This window comes from Scyliorhinus canicula, chromosome 12 (assembly GCF_902713615.1).
Source record: "Scyliorhinus canicula chromosome 12, sScyCan1.1, whole genome shotgun sequence".
NCBI lineage: Eukaryota > Metazoa > Chordata > Chondrichthyes > Carcharhiniformes > Scyliorhinidae > Scyliorhinus > Scyliorhinus canicula.
In genome coordinates this window covers 108,028,596-108,055,140 of record NC_052157.1, presented here as the reverse complement: position 1 = coordinate 108,055,140, position 26,545 = coordinate 108,028,596, and the positions used below count along the sequence as shown (strand labels likewise).

General features: G+C 42.7%; 1 protein-coding gene across 3 annotated transcripts in view; it reads right to left on the bottom strand.

Moving 5' to 3' along the window:
• The window catches only part of ap2b1 (adaptor related protein complex 2 subunit beta 1), a 353,748-nt gene that overhangs the window by 218,160 nt on the left and 109,043 nt on the right, over window positions 1-26,545 (bottom strand). For all 3 annotated transcript variants that reach the window (XM_038813715.1, XM_038813716.1, XM_038813717.1), the window contains exon 13: window positions 21,287-21,485. In XM_038813715.1, coding sequence (XP_038669643.1) covers window positions 21,287-21,485 — 199 coding nt within the window. The remainder of the gene's footprint in view (window positions 1-21,286; window positions 21,486-26,545) is intronic.

Here is a 26,545-nt window from a genome sequence, read left to right as displayed (position 1 = left end):
GCCTGCCTTCCAGACGTGATCGAGGAAGACCAGATAGGCTTCGTTAAGAGTCGGCAGTTGTCAGACAATATTTGGCAGCTGTTAAATATAATTCTTTTCCCGTCGCTTATACCCAAACCAGAGGTGATTGTGCCTTTGGACGCCAAAAAAGCATTTGATAGGGTGCAGTGGGGGTATCACTGAGATTCTTGGGTTTTGGACAAAAGTTCATTTCTAGGAAGATTTGTCTATTGTATAGTGCCCCCACTGCTAGTGTCTGCACTAACGCTTTACGGTCAGGGTATTTTCTGTTGAGGTAGGGGTGTTCATCATCTCTGCTTCTGTTTGCTTTTGTAATTGAACCACTGGCCATAGCGTTACGATCCTCCAGTAAGTGGAAAGGGATATGTCAGTGACGGAGGGAGCATAGGGTGTTCTTGTATGCAGATAATTTGTTTCTTTATACTATGGACCCAGTCTCCATTTTGGATAAGGTAATAACATTTTGGTTCCTTCTCTCGGTATAAGTTGAATTTGGACAAGAACGAATACTTTATGGCTCAGCCCCTGGGGAGCAGGGCTGATCATGGGATGTTGCCTTTTCATCTTGCCAGGTCCAGCTATCGTTACCTGGGAATCCGAGTGGCTCATGATTGGGCCTCGCTCCACATATTACATTTTGCTAGTCTGGTGAATGAGGTCAAATCTGACTTGCAGAAGTGGGACAACCTTCCCCTGTCCTTGGTGGACAGGGTGCAGGCTATTATGAACGTCCTCCCAAGGTTTTTGTTTCTTCTTCAGTGTCTCCTGCTTTTCATCCTCGATCCTTTAAAACATTTTTTTAGAGTGCCCAATTTATTTCCAATTAAGGGGCAATTCAGCATGGCCAATCCTCCTACCCTGGACATCTTTTGGGCAGTGGGGGTGAGACCCACGCAAACACTCCACACGGACAGTGACCCAGGTCCTCAGCGCCATGAGGCTGCGTGTGGGAAGGTTTTGGGGCTTGTTTGTGGAGGGAAGGTTTTCCAGTTTTGAGGAGCTGTTGGAAACATTTCAACTCACTGCAACCAATTTTGTCCAGATCCGTGATTTTTCCCCTGACACCTTGTCCTCCCTGTTAAAGAGAATTTTATCATTGGTTGGATTTGGTGGGAGGGGGGCGGGGGGTGTATTTCAGATATTTATGGTCAGAGGTCATCGGAGTCTGCTGCGGTGGATGGGTTGAAGATAAAATGGGAGGGTGAAATGGGTCCTATTCTAAATGAGGTGGTGTAGAGCCTTTGTAGGCTCAACTTCACTTCCTCTTGTGCTCGGCTTAGTTTGATCCAGCAATTCAAGGTGATGGACGGGGCTCATCTGATTGAGGAAAGGAGTTTTTTGGGGGGTAAATGACAGGTGCAAGTGGTTGTTCTCAGAGTCGGGGAGGCGGTCCTCATATGCACGTATTCTGGGTGCGTCCCAAATTGTTAAACTTTTGAGTCCTCTTTAGCACCATGATTCTTAATGTCGAGTTGGTGGCCATTTTCAGGGTTTTGGACTCGCTGGCACTGCAGACAGGGCTGAAGGCAGATGTCCTCGCCTCCAACTTGTTAATAACCCAGAGAGATCTGCTTGGGTGGAGGTGTCCTGCTCCGCCCAGTGCCATGGCCCGGTTGGCTGGCCGCATGAGATTTTTACATTTGGAGGAGTGGGTAGAAACGGAGAATCCAGCCCATTGTGTTGATTTTCACCTTTAGGGAGTGGGTAGAAGGGCTCTACCCAAAATAGCAGTCTTTCATTTATTTTTCAAGGAGTTAGTTGCTATCAGTTGTTATGGGGCTTTTTGTTTTAGATTATTACATACATAGCATTTAGTGTAGAAGGAGGCCATTCGGCCCATCGAGCATGCACCGGCTCCTGGAAAGAGCACCCTACCCAAGGTTAACACCTCCACCCTATCCCCATAACCCAGTAACCCCACCCAACACTAAGGGCAATTTTGGACACTAGGGGCAATTTATCATGGCCAATCCACCTAACCTGCACATCTTTGGACTGTGGGAGGAAACCGGAGCACCCGGAGGAAACCCACGCACACACAGGGAGGATGTGCAGACTCCGCACAGACAGTGACCCAAGCCGGAATCGAACCTGGGACCCTGGAGCTGTGAAGCGATTGGGCTATCCACAATGCTACCATGCTGCCCATATGCTACCGTGCTGCCCATTATATGGGGGGAGGGGGTTTGGATGTGTTGGTTGCTGATTGTATTCTTTCTGTATCGTAACTGGTAGCATCTGTTGTGTATTATATTATATTATTTTATTGAAATAGCTTTTAATAAAAGTACGTTATTTTAAAAATAATTGCGTGCATTGGAAGGGGGGAGAAAGAGGAGTTGTTTCATGCGTGGAGAGAGGGGGGCGATTGTGTGCATGCATGGGGGGATGCAGGGCATGTGCATGGGGGTGGTGACATGTGGGCTTGCATACATGTGTCTGACAGGTATCCTCACCCACTCACACAGGGGACGAGTGAGCGAGCACTCTGGGACTGGAAGAAAGCTGGACACACACACACTTTCACCCTTCCACACTCCAACAGTCATTATTTATTGCTCAGTTTTTAAAATTATCAATTTATTGCTGCAATTTTTTTTGCTCAGCAATTTGTATCATTTCATAAGTCAACTTTTTTTTTAAAGCAGTGTTTAATGTTGCACCAAACCTCACCTTTCTGAAATTTACTCATCGGCCCCTATGTGAGAGAAAAACTGAAATATATTCACCAAACGGTAGTGTGCCAGAAGTCAGCAACTTAAGAGGTTTGGATTGTTTAAATGTTCTTTGGTCATTAAATGTATTCGTGACCAGAAAAGGTGGACTTTTAAAAACATTGAAAGCATATTCAACTGCGACAAGGGGTGGAAAATTACTGAAAGGGGAGAAACATACATTCATTGTCAAGGGAGTCTCTAATATCATAGTTTGAACAAAGCATTAGACACCTCATTAGACAACTGTAGCTTAATGTGGATTTTGATAGGACGGTACAATCTAGTCAATAACCTGGCTGCCTGAGAAAGAAGGGTCTGAAAATCATTACAAAAGGTGATTCAATGCTCATATTGGGCAGCTTGGTCAGCTGCTAGAAGGTGAAATCAGCAGGATGTTGACCATTGTTGAGTGATCGTTGCATGATTATTAACTTATTTGTGATTAATGGACTGATAATCAGTAGGATTTTTTTCACAGAGTGATACACGGAATGGAGTAGAAATGTTACCTGAAATCATTAAAGGAACAAATCAGGTACTATGAGGCCTGGATAGAGCGGACGTAGAGAGGATTGTTCCAATAGTAGGAAAAATTAGAAGCAGAGGGTACAGCCAGACTGAAGGGACGATCCTTTAAAACAGAGATGAGGAGGAATTTCTTCAGCCAGAGGGTGGTGAATCTGTGGAACTCTTTGCCACAGTAGACTGTGGAAGCCAAATCACTGAGTGTCTTTAAGACAGAGATAAATAGGTTCTTGATTAATAAGGGGATCAGGGGTTATGGGGAGAAGGCAGGAGAATGGGGATGAGAAAAATATCAGCCATGATTGAATGGCAGAACAGACTCGATGGGCCAAGTAAATAGCTCCTATGTCTTATGGTCTTACAGCAAGAGCATTCCTTTGACCGGATGGATTTTAGGACATAAAAAGAAGCCATTCATCCCATTGTACCTGTGCCAACTCTTTCAAATGTGCTAGTTTTGTAGCTTAGCCTTTTCCACACAATCCTGCAAACCAGCCCTTTTCAAGTACATGTCTGTGATGTCCTCTGTTTTCTGTCAGGATGTATTGAATGCGTAGTGTTTAACAAAGAACATCAAGTGATGTTAACTAACAAAGCTGATTTATTACTACTTTAAACTACATTCGAACATATTCCCAAGTAAAGGTTGCTAAGATTAACAATACTATAACTATAGAACTCTCAAATATAAAACCAATCTCTCTCATGCTAAACATCTCCCCTGAGTCAAGGTTGTCACGTGATATATATGTGACTGTTCTTTATCACTATCTGGTGGTAAGTTATATTTACATGCAATTGTTAACTCTATCTCCCACACAATACCCTTAGTGTTACATCCCCCTTCCTTTGAAGATGTTTGGAGACTGTACATACATGGTAAGACCATTGTATATTCTATACATGTGAATGGTAACTCTAATTGTAAACAATTTCTCTTAACAGTTCATAAATTAAGTCTGTCCTCAGTACTCGCAGTGGAAATGTGGTACATAACCAGCTAGTCTTCAGTTCAATCGATCAGATTTTCGACCGATTCCGCTGTTGAACCACCTTTGTTGACTGAAGTGGTCTTTATTCTGTTCTTGCAGTGTTGATTTCTTGTCTCCTTTGCCTGAAAATCCGGTTTGATTTCTGGTCTTTAAGTACCAACTCTTCTAGACTGCCGGAATGAGGTTTTTTTCTTCCTCTGTTTCTTCCTGGCATTAGCACCATCATACATGAACTTGGTATGTTCTACACACACATCTGCCTGTGTCATCTCGAATGATCGGTGTTTTGCAGAAATTGTCCTGCAGTCCCTTGCTCGGTTGCTATCTGGATTGCTTTCCATACAGAGTGCTTTGTCAAGTTTGACTGCAAGGCCTAACACTTTGTTCCCATTGAATTACAATGCATTGGCTAGTTGTTCTTTGGTTTCAAAGTCGACATGACCAAACTTCCTGCTGTATCCAATGTTGACTGGCAGTTTCTTCCGTGTGAAGAAGCCATTCAACACTTTCTTCAGAGTTAAGTTTAGGTTTCCAATACAAAGCGATAAGGATGCATCATTGGTAGTCTTGTGCTTCTCATCTGGAGTCAACTTCTCCAAGATGTCTTCAGTTTCCAGTTGGCTGTTCCCAATCGATGTGCTCTCAACTGATTTGTTCATTGTTGCACTCTCATTGTCAGTCTCTGCACAGTCCAGCTGAGAACTGTCACTCTCACCGTTGTCCTGCACAGCTTGTGTGCTATTTGTCATCAGCTCGTTACTGATGCCAAACAAACTAAATAGACTTATAGGGTCATCGGGGTCATCGTCTTCTTCATCTGACCCCACCATCTGTCAGATAAGTGCTATCCGATGTCACACCTGTATGCAATTCAATTTGTTTATTGGTTCCATTAATCTTTAGTGGAATTGTCCAATCATCTTGATTGCGAACAATCACGATTGGATTTAAATTGACTGCTTCAGAAATTGCCTGTGGAATACTAATAATTTTTTCAAATATGCCAACAAAGAAAGTATCTTCCAAGTTGTATTCATCCTGGACAATCGGATTTCGGTGCTTCAATTTTAGATTTGTTTAAATTTATTTCTTGTACAGCTCTTTCTGTAGTTGCTGTACTCCTCTCCTTAAATTGCTGCGATGAAATATCCATTCCGACACTGCGATGCAAAATGATCGAGTCTGTGACACTTTGCACATTTTCCTGAAGACTGGGCTATTTTTCACTGGTTGGCCGCGGCCACGTTTGCACGTCATAACGCTCATGACGTCTGCACAAAATGGCCGCTGTCTGGAGGGCGCTGGTTTATCAAGTGCATCACAGCATTAATGGCGTCAGCCACATTGCTCGTTTTCGCATCACTTTCATGAACCAACATTTCAGTATTGATTTTTAGCAAGTTCGCTTGCACGACACATGCTAATAGCATCTTCTAGCGTTAATTTTTAATGTCGGAGCAATCTTTAACACAGCTTTTCATTTTTTACACTGAATACAATTTGTTCACGCAGAAGAGTCTAACAATAGTGAAAAATTACAGGTCTGCGCTTTGAGCCTGAGATCCGTTTCACCTGGCTTTTGGACTCTTTTCCGGAATATATATCACGGTATATACCGGGGCCTCACGGTAGCATGGTGGTTAGCATCAATGCTTCACAGCTCCAGGGTCCCAGGTTCGATTCCCGGCTGGGTCACTGTCTGTGTGGAGTCTGCACGTCCTCCCCGTGTGCGCGTGGGTTTCCTCCGGGTGCTCCGGTTTCCTCCCACAGTCCAAAGATGTGCGGGTTAGGTGGATTGGCCATGCTAAATTGCCCGTAGTGTAAGGTTAATGGGGGGATTGTTGGGTTACGGGTATACGGGTTACGTGGGTTTAAGTGGGGTGATCATTGTTCGGCACAACATCGAGGGCCGAAGGGCCTGTTCTGTGCTGTACTGTTCTATATCTATAATATCATTCAAACATTTCATTGATTTGAAGCTCACAATGCCCGTCAAACGTTTCTACAACTTTGTTATAGATTTTCTTGTCAACTTCATTCTCAAAATGGAATGAGTTAAATATTTCGAAAGTTTGTGGTCCAGCCATTGTTAAGAACAGCACTATCTTTCGCTGATCACTGGCCACTTCGAGGTCTACGGTGGAGATATATAGTTCAAACGGCTTTTTGAAATTTTTCCAGTTTGCATCTACTTTACCCGATATCCTGAATTGCTTTGGAGTCTGCAAACCCTTCATGAAGCTTCAACTGGGTAGTTTTTTTCAACGCTTCTGGCTTCCATGAGGTTGTTTGGATCGGAGTCTGGTTGAGTTTTCTTTTCGCATGGAGATTTTCCTTTCTCTCTAAACCTTTCTAATATACCTTAGGAACCACTCCTGGAACCATGTGATGCTCTCGGTTTCCTTTTGTTAGGATGTCTTGAATGCGTAGTATTTAACAAAGAACATCAAGCGATGTTCATTGACAAAGCTGATTTATTAGCACTACTTTAAGCTAGATTGCCCCAAGTAGGCTTACATTAACACTGCAATGAAGTTACCATGATAAGCACCTAGTCGTCACTTTCCGCCGCTTGTTGGGGTACACGGAGGGAGAATTCAGGATGTCCAAATTACCTAACAGCACGTCCTTTGGGACTTGTGGGAGGAAACCGGAGTGTCCAGAGGAAATCCACACAGACAGTGACCCAAGCCGGGAATAGCATCCGGGACCCTGACGTGCTGTTCGGTGAATTAGACATTCTGAACTCTCCTTCAGTGTACCTGAACAGGCACCGGAATGTGGCGACTAGGTGACTTCATTGCAGTGTTAATGTAAGCCTACTTGTGACAATAAAGATTATTAATGATGTAGTTCCTTCTCGTTGCAGTTCTAAATCTATCGCCCCTCAAACTATGTATGTGACCTCTCGTTCTAGATTGCCCCAGAAGGGGGAACATTTGGTCTACGTTTACTTTATCAATCCCTCTTAGTATTTTATATACCTCAATCAGATCCCCTCTCATCCTTCTAAACTCCAGCTAGTATAAGCCCAAACTGTTTAATCTATCCTCATACATTTAACCCTTTCATCCCCGGATCCTCTGAACTGCCTCCAATGCCACCACATCCTTCCTCAAATAAGGAGACCAAAACTGGACACAACACTCCAGATGTGATCTCACCAACACTCGATACAATTGCAACAACACTTCTCTACTTTTATACTCCAGTCCTTTTGCAATAAATGCTAACATTCCATTTGCTTTTTAAATTGCGTGCTGTACCTGCTTACCAACTTTCTGCAATTCATGAACAAAGGCATCCAGATCCCGCTGCCCAGAAGCATTTTGAATCTGCTTTCCATTTAGATAATAATTTGTCTTTCTATGTTTTTGGTCATACTTATCTACATTAAATTCCATCTGCCAAATTTTGTCTCAGCCTGCTGTTCTATCTAGTAGCAAGTGCCCAGCCGGCTGAGTTGACTGCCACCCGGTGCCAGGGTTTGGGACATCTGCTCAGTTCTGGACAGGAACTGGCAGTAGGCAGGGGAGGATCCAAGGGGCATGGTCCATGCAGGTAGCAAAGACATAGGCCGGACGAGGAAGGAGGTTCTGCAAAATCCGTATGAGGAACTAGACACCAAATTAAGCAGAATCTCAAAGGCAACAATTTCTGGCTCATTACCCAAATCACATGCAAACTGGCATTGGACAAAAAAGATTAGAGAAATGAATGTACGGCTCAAAGACTGATGCGGGAGAAGTGGGTTTTGGTTCGTGGGGCATTGGCACCAGTGCTGGAAAAATTAGGATCTCAACTGTTGGGATGGGCTACACATGAACTGTCCTGGAACTGGTGTTCCAGCAAGCCACATACCGAGGAAATTAGAAAAAGTTTTAAACTGAATCCTGTGGGAGGAGATGGGGGCAAGGGATGAAACTTGGGAAGATGTGGTGTATCAAAGGGTAGAGGTAAGGCAGGAGAGAAATGTACTAATGTGGGAAATGATAAATAGACAATGACAGGGAGTACAAATCTAAGAGTAAATCAGCAGATAAGGCTAGATGTAACAAAAATAAATGGACAAAAATAAAGCCTCTTTATCAAAACACATGCAGCATTCAAAACAAAGCAGATGAACTGATAGCACAAATAGAAATTAATAAGTGCAATCCGATTGCCACTCGAGACATGGCTATAGGATGACATAGATGTGGAACGGAATATTAAAGGGTATGTGACATTTAGGAAGGACAGGAAGCTAAGAAAAGATAGAGGGGTGACTCTGTTAACTAATGATGGTATTAGCACATTAGGGAGGGGTGACCCAAGTTCAGGAAACCAGGACATAAAAGCAGCTCAGGTGGAGATGAGAAATGATAAAGTCGTCACTTGAGGGAGCAGTGTACACTCCCCCTAGTTGTTACATGGTAGGGCAGAGCATAAGAGAACAGGTACGATGATAATCATGGATTAAAATCTACATGTAGATTGGAAAAAATCAGATGGGTAAAAGTAGCATAGATGAGGATAGTTTCTTACAACAATACGATCTGGGTCCAACCAGAGGGAAGGCTATACTCTACCTTGTATTGTGCTATAGGGACCCCTAGTTAGCAGCAATCATATGATTGAATTTTGCATTCAGTTTGAGGGAAAGAAGAGCACATCCAAGACTAGTATTTTAAACTTAAATAAGGGCAATTATGAGGGCACGAAAGTGGAGGTAGCTAAAGTGAACTGGTAAATATGCTTAAGGGATAGAAGTTCAGTGGCTGACACTGAAAGGAGAAGAATTTCAGAAAACACAGAATGGACATAAGCCCATCGAGAAAGAAAAATTCCAAGGGGTGGGCCCATTATTCATGCTCAACTAAAAAAGTTAAAGACAGTCTTAAACTGAAAGGAAAAGTATATATTTGTGCAAAGACAAGTGGCAGTTCAGAAGATTGGGAAGAATATAAGGAACATCAATGTATAAAAAGATTGGTACGGATGGAAAAAAACTAAAGTACAAGAGAAAACTAATAAATAATATAAAAACTGATAGGGGCCTCACGGTAGCATGGTGGTTAGCATCAATGCTTCACAACTCCAGGGTCCCAGGTTCGATTCCCGGCTGGGTCACTGTCTGTGTGGAGTCTGCCCGTCCTCCCCGTGTGTGCGTGGGTTTCCTCCGGGTGCTCCGGTTTCCTCCCACAGTCCAAAGATGTGCGGGTTAGGTGGATTGGCCATGCTAAATTGCCCGTAGTGTAAGGTTAATGAGGGGATTGTTGGGTTATGGGTATACGGGTTACGTGGGTTTAAGTAGGGTGATCATTGTTCGGCACAACATCGAGGGCCGAAGGGCCTGTTCTGTGCTGTACTATTCTATGTTCTATGATAGCAAGAGTTTCTATAAATATTTAAATAAGAGAAAAGTCAGCAGAGTGAGCATTGATCCAGTAGAAAGTGTCTGGGAAATTACTAATGAAAAGGGCTACAGCCGATGAATTAAACAGGTATTTTGGATCGGACTTCAATAACATCCCAGAAATAGCTGTAAATCAAGAAATGGGAGGGAGGGAGGGAAGAAAACTCAAAAATTTCAATCACCAGGGAAGTGGTATTGAGCAAATTGTTGGGTTTGTGAGCTGACATTTCTGGGACCAGGTGGACTTCACAGAAATGACTAATTAGATAGCATTGGCTTTGATTTTCAAAAATTCGCTAGAATCGGCAACGGTTCCATTAGATTGGATGAAATGAAATGAAAATGAAATTCGCTTATTGTCACGAGTAGGCTTCAATGAAGTTACTGTGAAAAGCCCCTAGTCGCCACATTCCGGCGCCTGTCCGGGGAGGCTGGTACGGGAATCGAACCGTGCTGCTGGCCTGCTTGGTCTGCTTTTAAAAGCCAGCGATTTAGCCCAGTGAGCTAAACCAGGATGATAGCAAATGTAACTTCTTTTGTTCAAAAAGGGAGACAGAAAGCGGGAAACTACAAGCCAGTTAGCCTATCATCTATCATAGGAAAAACAGTGGAAGCCATTATTAAAGATGTTATAGCAGCGCATTTGGAAAATAAATCATGGAGACCAGGCAGAGTCAACATGGTTTTGTAAAGGGAAATCAATTTATTGGAGTTCTTTTAAGGAGTCACATGCCCCATGGATAAAGGGGAACTGGTAGATGTACTGCACTTAGATTTCCAGAAGGCATTTGCCACATCAAAAGTTATTGGTAAAATATAAGCTCATGGCGTAGGGGGTAACATATTGACATGGATTGAAGACAGGAAACAGAGTTGGCATAAATGGGTCTTTTTCTGATTTGAAGGATGCACCACAGGGATCATTGCTGGGGGGTTCAACTTTTGACAATTTATATAAGTGACTTGGATGAAGGGACTGAAAGCGTGATAGCTAAATTTGCTAACGACACAAAGATAGGTAGGAAAATTGGTGTTAATGTAAGCCTACTTGTGACACTAATAAAGAGTACTATTATTAAATTGTGAACAGGACGTAAGGAGGCTACTAAGGGACATAGATAGGATGAGAGAGTGGGCAAAAGTCTGGCAAAGAGACTAATGAGGGCAAATGTGAAATTGTCCATTTTCTCAGGAGAAAAAGATCTAATTGGTGGTAAATTGCAAGTTCTGAGGTCCACAGGGATCTGCGTATCCTCATGCATGAATCACAAGCAGCAAGTATACAGGTACAGCAAGTAATTAGGAAAGCTAATTAGAATGCTATTGTTTATTGTGAGGGCATTGGAGACCACATCTGGAAGATCATGTGCACTATTGGTCTCCTTATTTAAGGAATGAGCAGTCAACAGAATGTTTACTAGACTAATACCATGATGTGGAGATGCCGGCGTTGGACTGGGCTGAGCACAGTAAGAAGTCTTACAACACCAGGTTAAAGTCCAACATGTTTGTTTCAAACACTAGCTTTCAGAGCACTGTTCCTTCCTCAGGTGAATGAAGAGGTATGTTCCAGAAATATATATATAGACAAATTCAAAGATGCCAGGCAATGCTTAGAATGCGAGCATTTGCAGGGAATTGAATCTTTACAGATCCAGAGATAGGGGTAACCCCTGGTTAAAGAGGTGTGAATTGTCTCACGCCAGGACAGTTGGTTGGATTTCGCAAGCCCAGGCCAGATGGTGGGGGATGAATGTAATGCGACATGAATCCCAGGTCCCGGTTGAGGCCGTACACATGTGTGCGGAACTTGGCTATAAGGTTCTGCTCGGCGATTCTGCGTTGTCGCGCATCCTGAAGGCCGCCTTGGAGAACACTTACCCGGAGATCAGAGGCTGAATGCCATTGACTGCTGAAGTGTTCCCAGACTGGAAGGGAACATTCCTGCCTGGTGATTGTCGCGCGATATCCGTTCATTCGTTGTCGCAGCGTCTGCATGGTCTCGCCAATGTACCACGCACCAATGTACCAATGTACAGGAAAGGATGTCCCGAAGCGTCCTGTTGCAGACAGGGGCAGCAGGGTAGCATGGTGGTTAGCATAAATGCTTCACAGCTCCAGGGTCCCAGGTTCGATTCCCGGCTGGGTCACTGTCTGTGTGGAGTCTGCACGTCCTCCCCCTGTGTGCGTGGGTTTCCTCCGGGTGCTCCGGTTTCCTCCCACAGTCTAAAGATGTGCGGGTTAGGTGGATTGGCCATGCTAAATTGCCCGTAGTGTCCTAATAAAAGTAAGGTTAAGGGGGGGGTTGTTGGGTTACGGGTATAGGGTGTATACGTGGGTTTGAGTAGGGTGATCATGGCTCGGCACAACATTGAGGGCCGAAGGGCCTGTTCTGTGCTGTACTGTTCTATTCTATAACGCTGCGACAACGAATGAACGGCCATCGCGCGACAATCACCAGGCAGGAATGTTCCTGCTAAGACTAATACCAGGAATGGATGGGTTGTCTTCTGAGAAAAGGTTGGAGAGGTTAGGTTTGTGCTGCCACTACACCCTGGGCTAGTACGTGGTCAAGTCAGGCCCCACTTGACCCAGAGTCACAAATACCAGAGGACCTTGTCTGAGCCCAATAAACTGCAGTCACCAGGTTTGTAAAATTTAAACATGAATAACTGGAGATTAACAGCAACTATTATTAAATAGGCAAAAAATACAACTGGTCAACTACTATCTAATCTCTGATCCCCCATCCCATCTTTAACGCGCCTCACCCTCTCTACATACACCCAAACAGATAAAAACATTGGGGAAAGAAGGGTGTAAAATAATGATGAAAGTAAAAGGATGAGAGTCTTTGTTTCAGGTGGACATCTTTCAGTTAATTTCTTCTTCAGTCTAAATTTTCAGATGGATGTTATCTTTCCTCTCAGCTTGTACGGCACGGTAGCACAGTGGTTAACACTGAAATGAAAATGAAAATCTGTTGCTTCACAGCACAAGGGTACCAGGTTCGATTCCCGGCTTCGGCCAATGTCTGTGTGCAGTATATACGTTCTCCCCGTGTCTGCGTGGATTTCCTCCAGGTGCTCCAGTTTCCTCACACAAGTCCCAAAAGACCTGCTGTTAGGTAATTTGGACATTCTGAATTCTCCCTCAGCGTACCCAAACAGGCACCGGAATGAGGGGACACAGTAACTTCATTGCAGTGTTAATTTAAGCCTACTTGTGACAATAAAAGATTATTATTAATGGTTTTTACTGTAAACGCACAGAAATAGCAAGCATGAGAGAGTGCAGGAGAGAAAGCCTCTTCTTTCACGGTCTAGAAGCTTCTGCCTATAGACAGCAAGCAGAAAAGAGAGCGAGAGAGCGAGCTGTTTCCCCCTTGAGGGTCCAGCAGCTTCTCCTGGGGTTCCTCTGAAAAATCCCACCTGACATGAACCAATCACTGTCAGTTGCTGGGCAGAATGCTGTCCCTGACCAATTCATTGGCCACCACCCAACCAACAGAAACAACACCCCTCCAATCTCTTGGGTGTCATAAAGTCTGGTTTCTTCTGTCCAAAGTACAAGCTATTTTGACACGGAGTTCCTTATTTCCTTGGCTCGACTTAAAGGTCTCCATTAAAGATCCATGAACCAAAAATGATAAAGATTAAATAAAAGATAAAGGAACTAAGGGAATAGACAGGAAGGGTCCTTACAGTATCCACTAGAGTTTAAAACAGTAAGAAGCGACATCATCAAAACCTTTAAGGTCCTGAGGGGTATTGACCCAGGGTGCATGAGAGGGCGTTTCCTCTTGTCGAAGAATCTAGAACTAGGAGTCACCTAAAAATAAGGGGCTGCTCATGCAAGACGGGGATGAGTAGAAATCTTCTCGCTCAGAGGGTTGAGAACTCTCATCCTGAAAAGGCTGTGGAAGCAGAGTCTTAAATATTTTTACAGCACATCCAGATAGATTCTTGATTAATAAGGGGGTGACGGGTTGGTGGGGATAGGCAGGAATGTGGAGTTGAAGTTACAACCAGATTGGTTAACAGTTAGAAAGCAGTGTGCATAAATGAGACTTTTTCCAAGTTAGCAGGCAGTGAATAGTGGAGTGCCACAAGGAACAAGGCTGGGGTCTCAGCTATATACAGTCGACATTAACGACTAGATGGAGCCAGAGTAATGCATAACATTCTGATACCAAGCTAGGCGAGAAGGTAATCTGAAGGAAGAAGACAGAAGCTGCAAAGAAGCTGCAAAGAGATAAAGATAAGTTAAATGAGTGGGCAACAAGATGAAAGATGGAGCACAATATAGGAAGTGTGAAGTTGTTCACTTAAGAATAGAAGAGTTGAATATTTCCAAAAGGTGTGAAACTTGCAGGTGTTGATGTTCAAAGGAACTTGGTGTCTGCTTGTACAAGGACCACAGAAAGTTAGCATGCAGGTGCAGCAAGCAATTAGAAAAGCAACTGGCATGTAGGCCTTTGCAGGGGGATTAGAGTACAGGATGTAGTGATCTTTACATGGGTATGTACAGAAAGGGTTGATGGGAAATGGAAAGATCACTAGGGGGCAGCACTGGCAAGTATAAAAGGAGAAGCAAGCAGCCGTCCGGTCTCTTTGGCTGATTAGACTGTGAGGAGGGAGCAGAAGAGATTTAGCTCAGAGCTGCTAGCGTGGTCAGGCCTAGTTGTCGTATGCAAAAGTTGTAACCTTTCTACTCTAATAGCTCTTAAAGTAAGAACTCACGCAGTTGTTAAGTTCTGTTGCTCAATAAACCTGACAAACTTCTGGACGACTTAGAGCCTTCTTCCCGGAACCTCTGCTGTAACTGGATTGAATAGCACATGTTACCTACCACACAGGTAACAAAACACAGGAATAAGTAATTCTTACTACAATTATACAGGGTTTTGTGAAACCTCATCTGGAATACTGTATGTAGTTTTGGTCTCCGCATTTAGTGCATATAGTGCGTTGGAGACGGTACAGTGAAGGTACACTAATTTAGTCCCTGGGATGAGTGGGTTGTTTTAGGAGAGGCTGAATAAATTAGGCTTATATTATCTGGAGTTTGGAAAAACAAGAGACAATCCCATCAAAACCTACAAAATTCTGATGGTTTGATAGGCTAAACGCTGACAGGTAGTTCCCGCTACCAGAGGTAGCTGGTCGGGGAGTCTAAAGTATGGAGGCACTGTCTCAGGATAAGGGGCCAATCATTGAGGAACTAGAAGCAGAAATTACTTCACTCAAACAGTTGTGAATCTATGGAATTCCCTTCCTTATAAGTTGTGATCACTCCATCATTGAATACATTTAAGGCTGGGGGATAGATATTTTTGGTGGCTCAGGGAATCAAGGGATATGGGGAGTAGATGGGAAAATGGAGTTGAATCTCAAGATCAGACATGATCATACTGAATTGCCATGCAGGCTAGACAGGCTATACAGTAATCCTGCTCCTATTTTTTGTGTTGTGTTTTGTCATTGTTCACATATTGTTTTTCTTGCCAATGTGTGTTTCTAGTCCACCTATGCTAGATCAATTCTGAAATTGGATATCCTCCAATTAGGTGTTTTCACTGTTGATCTTTCTTTATCCCGGTCTATAATTACAGGAAACATATTATTAGGACCACTATTACCTAAATATACTCCATCCCCTTTCATATCAGTAAGAATCTGTAACTGCTTAACTCGAGCATAAAATTATCTGATTTAGGGCAGCAACTGCTTCACATCGCTGAGGACCTGGGTCACTGTCCATGTGGAGTTTGCACATTCTCCCAGTGCCTGCATGGGTCTCAACCCCACAACCCAAAAAGGTGTGCAGGGTAGATGAATTGGCCATGCAAAATTGCCCCTTAACTGGAAAGAAAAGAATCGGATACTCCAAATTCTTTTTGTTTTTTTTTTAAAAGAAAAACAATAACCGGACTTCCCCTACATAGAACTGGCCTGAAAGGGAGAGGGAAGAGCAAGAGCTAAATATTAGTCTTACTTTAGTTTACAAGGGAGCGGTGCCACAAAAATCATAGATCCCTACAGTGCAGATCTGTCAATTCATATAAATGCCACATGAAGTAACAGACAGTGGCAGCTGATAATCCTAAACTGGAATTGAATTTTAGCATTGATTTTGCTGGGATTTTATTAGTTTAAGAGTGCTTGAGCTGCGGGCTGGTTTAGCTATTTCTTCAATCAATTCTATCAGTGAAACCAATCTTTTTAAAATTAATTCCTCAGAGAAACTTCTGAACAAATTTTTCAGAGAAAACGTGTTGCTCAAAAAGGAAGAGTGTGTGTTGGAACTTGTCGGCTAACCCTTTTGAGGTTTTTTTTCTGTCACTATATATCTTTTAGCTTTGAACATATTTTTTCCACATGCCAGGAATCAGGCTTCGAAAATTCTTAACACTTTCTCAGATGGTGCAAACTATATGAAGAACATAAAGTAGGTTCACTTGATCACATTGCCTGTGCTTAACAAGTCATTAATGTAAGACATTTCTAACATTTCACTAAAAAGCCAAGGACTACCGGCAACAGATTCATGTCAAAAACAAAGTGGCATGGGACTCTTGACTCTGATCATTCTTTCTCAAAACTTTTCATGGTCCTGAACATTTTCACGCAGGGGAAATGCAAAATCTAGATTTTCATCACTACTAGCCTTGGAATGAGCCCAAAAAAGAATGGCAATGAACAGAAGTGTGACGAGCAGCACATATAGATTTTGGGTATCCATCAGAGTGCCTCTTTTCCTGCAGGAACATAAACAGGACTTGATTGCCAATCTCACCGGAATACCATTAACCTCCAAGCAACCAACTGCACTACACCTGTTCCAGCTTTGCTAAAGTAAATTTTAGGATTAGCTCTTTGGTAAGTTCTATGAAAGGTTGCCTGCCTGTTAAATATACAGTGTGCTAAACTCATCTAAACAATTGTGTCAAACTTTGATATTAATAGACAGTCAGAGATCGGAAGTTTAGAGGCAAAAAAACTACATGTGGCCAGGGGGCCTCGGGCCTCCTGAGCATCTCTCCTGCGGGAGACAGCCACGCTCGTGCGGTTAGTTTTCATGCAAGCGCCTGTCGGGAAGAGGTTGCATATGCACAGTTCAGAGTTTTAAAAAAAATGTTCTTCAGCTTGTAAATGGCCCTGCGCATGTGTGCAATAGAAACAGGTGAAACGGTGCCAAAGTAAGAGTCAGGTGATCTGAATAGGAGCACTACTGCAGAGAATGTGCCCCAGGGAGCAGGACACAGGAGGGGATAAGTTCCAAAACAAAGAAGGTGTTTCCAAATAAGGAAGTGGGATTGAAAGGGGTCGTGGAAGACAGTCTCAGGTAAGGAAGGGCGGAAATCAGTTTAAAGTGCAAAAAACGAGCCAAGCAATAGGTTCCGAAGTAAAGGGAGAGCACTGTGGGGAACAGACTTGAGAAAAGTGAGCTCTCACGAAGCTCTGAAGATCCGAGGAGTCATCCTTACAGCAGGTCTTTGGAGCAGTGGTATACTGCTTGGCATGGCAGAAGATCTGAAATTGTGCTTGGAAGGTAAAGCTCGAGTATACGTGGGATTCCAGGGAAAAGGAACCTCAGAAGATTGAAACTCTGGAGATGGTTTTTATGTTGAAGCTATCCTGAGTGGAGCAACATTTGGAGAGAATTCCAGGGCAAATTCTTTGAATATGGAGACTGGAAGCCCTCGTGAGAAAGACATCAGCGAGACCAGTTGGCTCACAGTGCAAGTGTCTGGGTGGATTGTTGACAAATCCATAGAATCTGCTTTGGTCACATCTGTCATTTACTTTGACATGTGCCGATGTCTGTCCATGGTTCATCAGTTGGTGTACATGTACTATAAACCTACCCTGAATATTAGAGCGCAAGCTGGATATGGTCAATTGTTTTATCTTTCTGAATTAGTATGGGTCTGTGACGAGATAGCGGAGCTGAACAAATAATGAATATTTGAACAATTTTCTTATGTTTGTTTTGAGATCTTTCCAACCTTTTTTGTCTGATGTAATATAGTTCATGTTTCTTGTTTAATAAATATTTTATTACTTGTGTTAACAGTTTATCTGCAGACCCCTGCGAATTTGTTCAATAATTTACTTCTACAGTTTCTAAAATAAGTGTGGATCTATCCAAAGCCAGGTTTCACTCTGGGCACTGACTTGTCCATCCAGTATTATCAGCCGGAATTGTAACACAATTTACATGGATAACTGACCATTGAAAAGTCAAGTTCCATAATAATCGACTTGTCGACTTTACCTTGCTGATGAGCTCAATAGTCTCATTAGTGGTTGTGCTTCCAGATTTCACATATAGATTCCTTCACAAACCAGTACATCAGTTGCTCAGTTTCTCACTAATTATGGTATTAGGTTACTACTTACTTTTTCTCTCTCTCTCTAGCTACCATTCTTTTCTGATAACAGCTTTACTTAAGTTCAGGATCACAGGGTAGTCAATCTCATAGGCAAATCCCCCTGCAATTAAGGTGATGCAATCTCCGGTTTACAGCAATGAAGTTGAAACAGGATGGTGTCCCTTGATGGAGGCAAGGGCGAGTCTCCCCACAATAGAGGTATTATATTCCAGAAAGTCTGGTGAAGGGCAGAAATGCAGCTAATCTTTACACTTTTAAAGTCTTTTATATAGAGATACACATTACAAATGTGCACCACCAAAGCCAATGACCACAGTTTCAGTCTGCCTTTAATTATAAGAGGAGAATTGAAGTGGTAGTCAATGCTCACCAGCTCCAGCCAATTAAACAATGCAACCAACAGTGAGCCCCCGATGATGGAGATGAAGCAGTACTGGGCCAGTCCTTATTGTAACTGTAGTTCTTTCGTGGTATTGATATCTTACTCAAACCAGACACATGGGTCATTAAGTGCCATGAGAATATGCACTGCTTCTACTATTAAGTATAAACATTTTGATTCCTCGGTTTCTTTGCATCATTCTTATCTCTTAGGATTAATTCATTCTTGATCCTTTTTTAAATCTGTCTTTTGTTTTCATTCAATTAATTTAATGTTTCTCTTTTGTCATTCACTGCTCCTTTTATTATTACTATATTATTTCTGTCTCAAAGGTACCTCAATATATCGCATTTACCTGACTCCATGAAATTCTGCACTGTAAATTCTATGTTTCTATAGCAAGTCGCAGTGCATCTTCCCATGGCACCTAATGACCCAGAAGGGACAGATTGGCTGGGTTTCTTTCCTCTTGAAAAAAGACAGCAGAGGGGTGACCTAATTAAGGTTTTAAAATTCTGAAAGGGTTTGATAGAGTGGACAGAGAGAATATTTCCTCTTGTGGACCCTTGCTGAGTTGCTGCAATGCATCTGATAGATAGCACACACAACTGCCACAGTGCACAGTGACAGAAAGTGAATGTTTAAGGTGGCGGATCAGTGCCAATGAAATGGGCTGTTCTGTCATGTACCGAGCTTCTTGAACATTGTTGAAGCTGTAGTCATCCCGTCAAATGGAGAGTATCCCATCACACCGATGACTTGCAGATATGGTGGACAAGCTTTGGGAGAGACAGAAGGTGCTATAAAATTCCCAGCCTCCAACCTACTCTTGCTGCCATAGTACTTAGTGGCTGGTCCAGTTGGGTTTCTCCTCAATAGTGACCCCACAGGATATTGATGATGAAAGATTCAGCAATGTCTGATTCAGCTGTTCAATGTCCTGGTGAGATTGTTACATTCTCTTGTTGGAGATGGGTCATTGCCTCACATGTATGGCGCAAATATTACTAGTCACTTGTTAGCCCAAGACTGAATTTTGTCCAGCTCTTGCTGCATATGGACAGGGATTGCTTCAGTATCTGAGGAGTCACAAATGTTGATAAACACCAGCCCACAACCCCACCTCGGACCTCATGATGAAAGGAAGGTCACTGATGAAACAGCCGAAGATGGTTGGGCCAAGGGCACTGCCCTGTGAACTCCTGCAGTGATGCCCCAGAACTGAGCTGGCTGGCCTCCAATAATCACAACCACCTTCCTTTATGTTAGGTATGACTCCAACCAGTGGAGGGTTTCTCCTCGAAACTGCAACCTAGTTTGTATTAACTCTTGAACAACTAAAAACAAAATCAAAGGAAGCCCCAAAAGATAACTAGGAGAGAAACTAAAGTAGTCAAAATTGGGACCTTGAGACTAAAATCTTTTTAAAGCCAAACAAAAAGCATCTCTCAACATTTCACCCAATTGCACAATCTAGAAGCATCATGTCAGTCTTTGCCATGATTTTCTTCACTTTTTAAAAGTTATGGGCAAGATAACCAAATGGAGGAATGGGTTGGAAATGCCACGCCAGTAACTTCTCAATGGGAGCAAAGCTAAAGTGAAAATTCCAATATTTATTGAATTCACTAAACTTCTTCCAGCAAATTTACAACTGATGGCCCAAAAAGATTTTGATTGGCTGCTGCGATTCCTCAGTGAATGTGGGCTGTGCCTAAAGCCACCACAGTCAGATCAGTTAAATGCACATCCACTCTGACAACGGACAAATAATATAACAGGCTCTTACTCTGCTGTATTGCCAATAGGTCATATATGCAAGCTACCATTCTCACACAGAAAACCTAGTGCAGGGTTCTGCAGTAAACGTTGAAAGTAATGGTATTATTGACAAGTGGTCAGCAATTGTTCATCATTGTGCTGTTGTATTTAGTGCAATAAGAACATAAAATCTAGGAGCAGGAGTAGGCCATCTGGCCCTTCGAGCCTGAAAGTGAGGCAATAGCTTGTATTTTGAGGGACTGAAAGCAGGTTGTGGTGTTTAATGTGGGCAGGAAAAACAGCAGGTAAATCTGTGCAGGAATCTTCAGGGGCCTGCGTGTCTTCCAAGTCATAATGAAAAGCCTGCATTATTTCTAGGATTTATTCACCTTCTAATAAAAAATATAAATCTGGAACATAAAGCTAGTCTCATTAATGGTGACCATGAAACTTAACTGATTGTCGCAAAAAACAATCAGGTTCACTAATGTCTTTCATTAATGCCGTCGTAACCCAATTTGGCCTATATGTGGTTCCAGACCCACTGCAATGAGTCTGAATTGCCCTCTGAAATGGCCAAGCAAGCTACTCAGTTTATCAATTAGGGATGGGTAGCAAATGCTAACCTTGCCAGCGATGCCCACATTCCTTGAAATAGTAAAATCATTAAAAACAGGATGTACATTCAGTGTTCATTTTTTTTAAAAGCTAAGATTTTAAAGAAAATCTTGATTTCCTCCATTTTCCTCATCCTTTTGAAGTGTCTGGTTCATCCACCAGAACTAATCAATTCAGCTGTAATTCCATTAGAGTTTGCGCCACTGACTATTTCTCACCTGCACTCGTGTCTCAGGACATCACTTTCTCACATTAGCAAATTCTAATTTAAATCTGCATTGGTGTAAATCTATTGCTATTCATTTTTCACTTTTAAATGATAACATTTCAAGGGGTTATAAACCTAATTGTCTACAGCACATCTCCTTGGTGAAATAAGGGTCGAGAGTTCAAATGTTGATCATACAAGCTTGTTTTCTCCAAAATTAAGTTTACAGTAGAAGAGAAAACCCATCAAAAAAAACGCCCACATACCAGACTGTCTAATCCACCTCCCAAAAGGTCCACAGCTCCCATCTGCATTGAAGACATCTGTGGTACATTGACAGGGGGGCCAAGGTCAAGGTTCAGGAGGTCACCCAGAAGGTCACCTTGAGATGGAATAACTTGAGGCTGCTGTTCTAAAGTCAAGTTTGCTGTAGGGGTCGGTCCAACGGGACTATCTGGTTCAATTCTAATGGGGAAAGAAATATAGCATTAAAGTTTGTGAAATAATTGACAATAGAATGCAGCACATCAGTCACTGTATACACATTGCATGAATGAAAGATGCAGATCATTTAAGCAACAGTGGGATATATTTCCTCCAACGGTTGCACTTTGCTGTTCTTCGTATACTACAGATGGCGGGGAATATAACCTAAAGCAGTTAGTGAACATATAAACACTGAAATAGATACAAATCAGTGATAACAGTGGAAGCTGCAAATGCATTTTCAGCAGTTACTCAAGTTATATTGAAGGGGCTAATATTATAATAAAAGGCAGTGTGATTCTCAAAATCACTCATCAGCTTTCTGGTCACATTTGACAATGCAACTTGTGATTCTATGTCACAGCAGTATTCTGCCTCACTGTCCCCAACATTTAAACGGTTTGAAAATTGACATTTCTTACAACGCTCAGCAACTGTGTTTCTGGACAACAGTTCAAAGCTCTTCACTCAGGTTCCTGACAACCGAACACCTGCAACCCAGCATTGAATAGAGGTTGGCAGCAATAAGGACACGAACCACTCAACTCCAGTCAAGAGCTCAGCAGTGCAAACGTTAATAACTTTACAAGGTGGGGGGGGGGGGGGGGGTTTGCAGGTAGGGAAAGAGATCAGATGAAGTGAGCTTTAGAAAGCTAAGGAGAACAGTCAAGACAGAGAATGGTGTCACAATTTGTGTAAACACAAGCAGGGTGGATAGAGTTCAATGGTAACGTTGCATCAGCAAATAAGGTCCATGCAAATAGTAGTAATAAAATGAAAGGTTCTTTATTATGAATGCTTTTTGCATTCAGGCAACATCGATGAACTAGTGCCACAAACAATGATAAATTATGGTTCCATGATTGAAAAGACAGACAGAATGGAAAAGGAGAGAGCCCTAATAGTGAGAAAGGATCTTGGCTCAAAAGATCAGGAAATAGAATCAATATGGTGAACATTAGGAACAACAAATGTCAGATAGTAAGTAGCTTATAGGCCCACTAACAGTAGTCATGCTACTGGATAGAGCATTCAGAATTGATTGGAACTTGTAATGAAAGGAAATGTAACAAATGTGTGTGTGTGTGTGTTGGGGGGAGTCGTTAAGTTTCATATAGAATGGACCAAACAAATTGGAAAACGTGGTTCAGGAGGAGAATGTATCAAACGGGACTTTTGTGACAGTTTCACGGAATAATACATTGTGGAACCAACGAAGGATGAAGCTATTTTAGACCCAGTATTATGCAATGAGGATTAATTATTAAACTCACAGTAAAAGATCCCCTGGGGAAACGTGATCAGAATGCAATTGAATTCCATAGTGACCCAGAATGGACGTCACGGTAGCAGAGTGGTTAGCACTGTTCCTTCACTGCACTAGAGTCCCAGGTCCAATTCCTGACTTAGGCCACTGTCTGCGCGGAGTCTGCATGTTCTCCCAGTGTCTGCGTGGGTTTCCTCCGGGTGCTCCGGTTTCCTCCCACAAGTCCCGAAAGACATGTTTGTTAGGTGAATTGGACATTCTGAATTCTCCCTCAGTGTACCCGAATAGGCGCCGGAATGTGGCGCCTAGGGGCTTTTCACAGTAACTTCATTGCAGTGTTAATATAAGCCTACCTGTGACAATAAAGAATATTAGCATCTTCTGGTCACTATTGGGGGTGGCACACCCCACTTACAACTGCACCCTTACCTTCACCATTCTGTCCCCAGCTTGGGTCAATTGACAAATGGAATTGGGAGACCTTGTGGCAAAATGCAATTCCAGTGAAGATATGTCCATTTTTTTCATCATGAATTGAAGACACCTCCTTTAAGGTCTGCCTTCAGCTCATTGACTGGCAGAGATTTTAAATATCTCCATCTTTCTTTGGTACCTGCAATCCTCCACTCCTAATACAGCTTAGTAACTCTCTACCAATGCTCATACCCCACCGCACACCAATGATGCTCACCACACCCTACCCACACCACCAACAGTGCTCAGTGCCATATTCCATACCTGCTCCCCAGGCAGACAATTTGCCAACAATACTGGGTTGTTTTAACATCAGCTGGACTGAGAAGCCAGGGATTTTGGAAAGGGGGTCCGGTGATAGAGGGGTAACACCAGCACAGGGGTGGAGGGTGTGGAGGAGACCATCATGGGGGAGGGGGGGGGGGGGGGAGGTAGCAAGCATCACTGGGGTGGTGGTGAACACAATCAAGGAATGGCCTGTGTCAAGGTGACCATCGTGCTGGAGTGCATTACCTTTGAGCTCCTGAGAAGACTTTATGCCAGCTAGGAACAGCTCTGAATAAATCAGTGCCAAAGCCAAGGTAAGTATTGGGTAAACTACTCAAATTTAGATGCTTACAAAAGTCCTGGGAAGACCATTTAGCTAGGGCTCCATAGGAGCTATTTTTAAGCTATCATAAGTTCCTTGTTCAAGTGTAAAGTGGCTCCCTGAAGTTTCCCATGCCATTCCGACCCTCAACAGCAGCGGGTGACTCAGACATTCACTGCTATTGGAATCAGAATATCCGGGCCATTAAGTTTCAAAACAACATACTCCGGTTCTGAACAAGAATCTTAAGCTTAAAACCAATTACATATGAATGAGGGAAGAGCTGGTTAACATTGATTGGGTAAGTAGCCTAAAGGTATGTGGATAAATAAAGAATAGGAAACTGTTAAAGAAACAATTCCATATATTAAACAAAAATACATTCCAGTAAAAACAAAATCTCAACTGAAAAGATCCATTTTGACTTACTAAAGAAGTTAAGGGGAGTAATTAAATTAAAAGAGGCGCATAATGTTGTAAAGAATAGGAATAAACCTAAGGAGTTGGTAAAGGATAACCCAGAAAGTTGGTTTAAAATTGAAAAAGTAGAATGTTAGGGCAGCACGGTAGCACAAGTGGTTAGCACTGTGGCTTCACAGCGCCAGGGTCCCAGGTTCGATTCCCTGCTGGGTTACTGTCTGTGCGGAGACTGCACGTTCTCCCCGTGTCTGCGTGGGTTTCCTCCGGGTACTCCGGTTTCCTCCCACAGTCCAAAGACGTGCAGGTTAGGTGGATTCGCCATGATAAATTGCCCGTAGTGACCAAAAAGGATAGATGGGGTTATTGGGTTACAGGGATAGGGTGGAAGTGAGGGCTTAAGTGGGTTGGCTCAGGCTCGATGGGCCGGATGGCCTCCTTCTGCACTGTATGTATGTTCTACGTAAATTAGTCAGGAATATAAAAATGAATTTTAAGAGGTTTTGAAAGTATGTAAAAAGGAGAGTGGTTCAAGTTGACATTGGATCCTGAGAGGTAGATAAAGGAGAAAGTATCCTGAGGGAATGGCAGAGACAAGGAACAAGTGTTTTGTCTAGTCTTCACAGTAGAAGCCACAAATTACATACTCGAAAAAGTGAATGGCCAAGGGGGCTAATGAGAGTGAGGAATCTTTTTTTAGCAGGGACAAAGTATTGGAGAAACTGGAGAGTAAAATCAAACGTATCTCCATGAGTTGATGGCCTCCGTCCTAGGATTGTAAAAGAGATAGAGGATGTGCTGGTTTGGATTTTCCAAAAATCCTTAGATTTTAGTTTTGTCCAGCAGACTGGAAGTTAGCAAATGCAACACCGCCATTCAAAAATGGAGGGAGAGAATAAAACGGAGAACTACAGGTCAATTAAGCTGATAGTCATATGGAAATATTGCAATCGGTTATTATGGAATTTTTATGGATACACTTAGGAACTCATAGTACGATAGGACAAACTCAAAGTTTTACAAGATGGATATTGTGTTGGAGTATGTATATAGTTGGGATAACGACTTGGGAGGGAGGTGTAGAGTCAACAGTCAACATCAGCAGATACCTAGGTAACTACAATGCAGTGCCACATGACTTGAAACTGAGATCTGATAGGAAGCAGATGTACAACCTCATGTAGAGGACCAATATATACAGATCGGTAAATAATCAAGGATTTTGTTTTACGGTCGTTGGAAGAATTCTTAAGGGAACAGACAAACCCTAAAGGAACCCCATCTCAACCCCAAACCAAAACCAAAGGTTTTTTGAGGACTCACTAACAGAGCACATAAAGGGAAATCTGTATATATTAAATGCCCGTTGAAACACATTTTTCAACAGGTTATGACCAGTGGAGTACCACAAGGATCAGTTGTGGGATCTCAGTATTTACAATCTATACAAATGACTTAGATGAGGGGGCTCTAAGAAATGTAATAATAATATTTATTGTCACAAGTAGGCTTACATTAACACTGCAATAAAGTTACTGTGAAAAGCCCCTAGTCGCCACATCCCAGCCCCTGTTCGGGTATCCAAGTTTGCTGGTTTACAGGTGATTAAGAAAGCTAATGGAATGTTGTCCTTCATTGCTAGAGGAATGGAGTTTAAGACTAGGGAGGGTATGCTGCAATTGTATAAGGTGTTAGTGAGGCCACACCTGGAGTATTGTGTTCAGTTTTGGTTTCCTTACCTGAGAAAGGACGTACTGGCGCTGGAGGGTGTGCAGAGGAGATTCACTAGGTTAATCCCAGAGTTAAAGGGGTTGGATTACGAGGAGAGGTTGAGTAGACTGGGATTGTACTCGTTGGAATTTAGAAGGATATGGGGGGATCTTATAGAAACATATACAATTATGAAGGGAATAGGTACAATAGATGCGGGCAGGTTGTTTCCACTGGCGGGTGAAAGCAGAACTAGTGGACATAGCCTCAAAATAAGGGGAAGTAGATTTAGGACTAAGTTTAGGAGGAACTTCTTCACCCAAAGGGTTGTGAATCTATGCAATTCCTTGCCCAGTGAAGCAGTTGAAGCTCCTTCATTAAATGTTTTTAAGATAAGGATAGATAGTTTTTTGAAGAATAAAGGGATTAAGGGTTATGGTGTTCGGGCCGGAAAGTGGAGCTGAGTCCACAAAAGATCAGCCATGATCTCATTGAATGGCGGAGCAGACTCGAGGGGCTATATGGCCTACTCCTTATGTTCTTATGTGTCTCAGGACAGAGGGCTAATCATTTGAGGCTGAG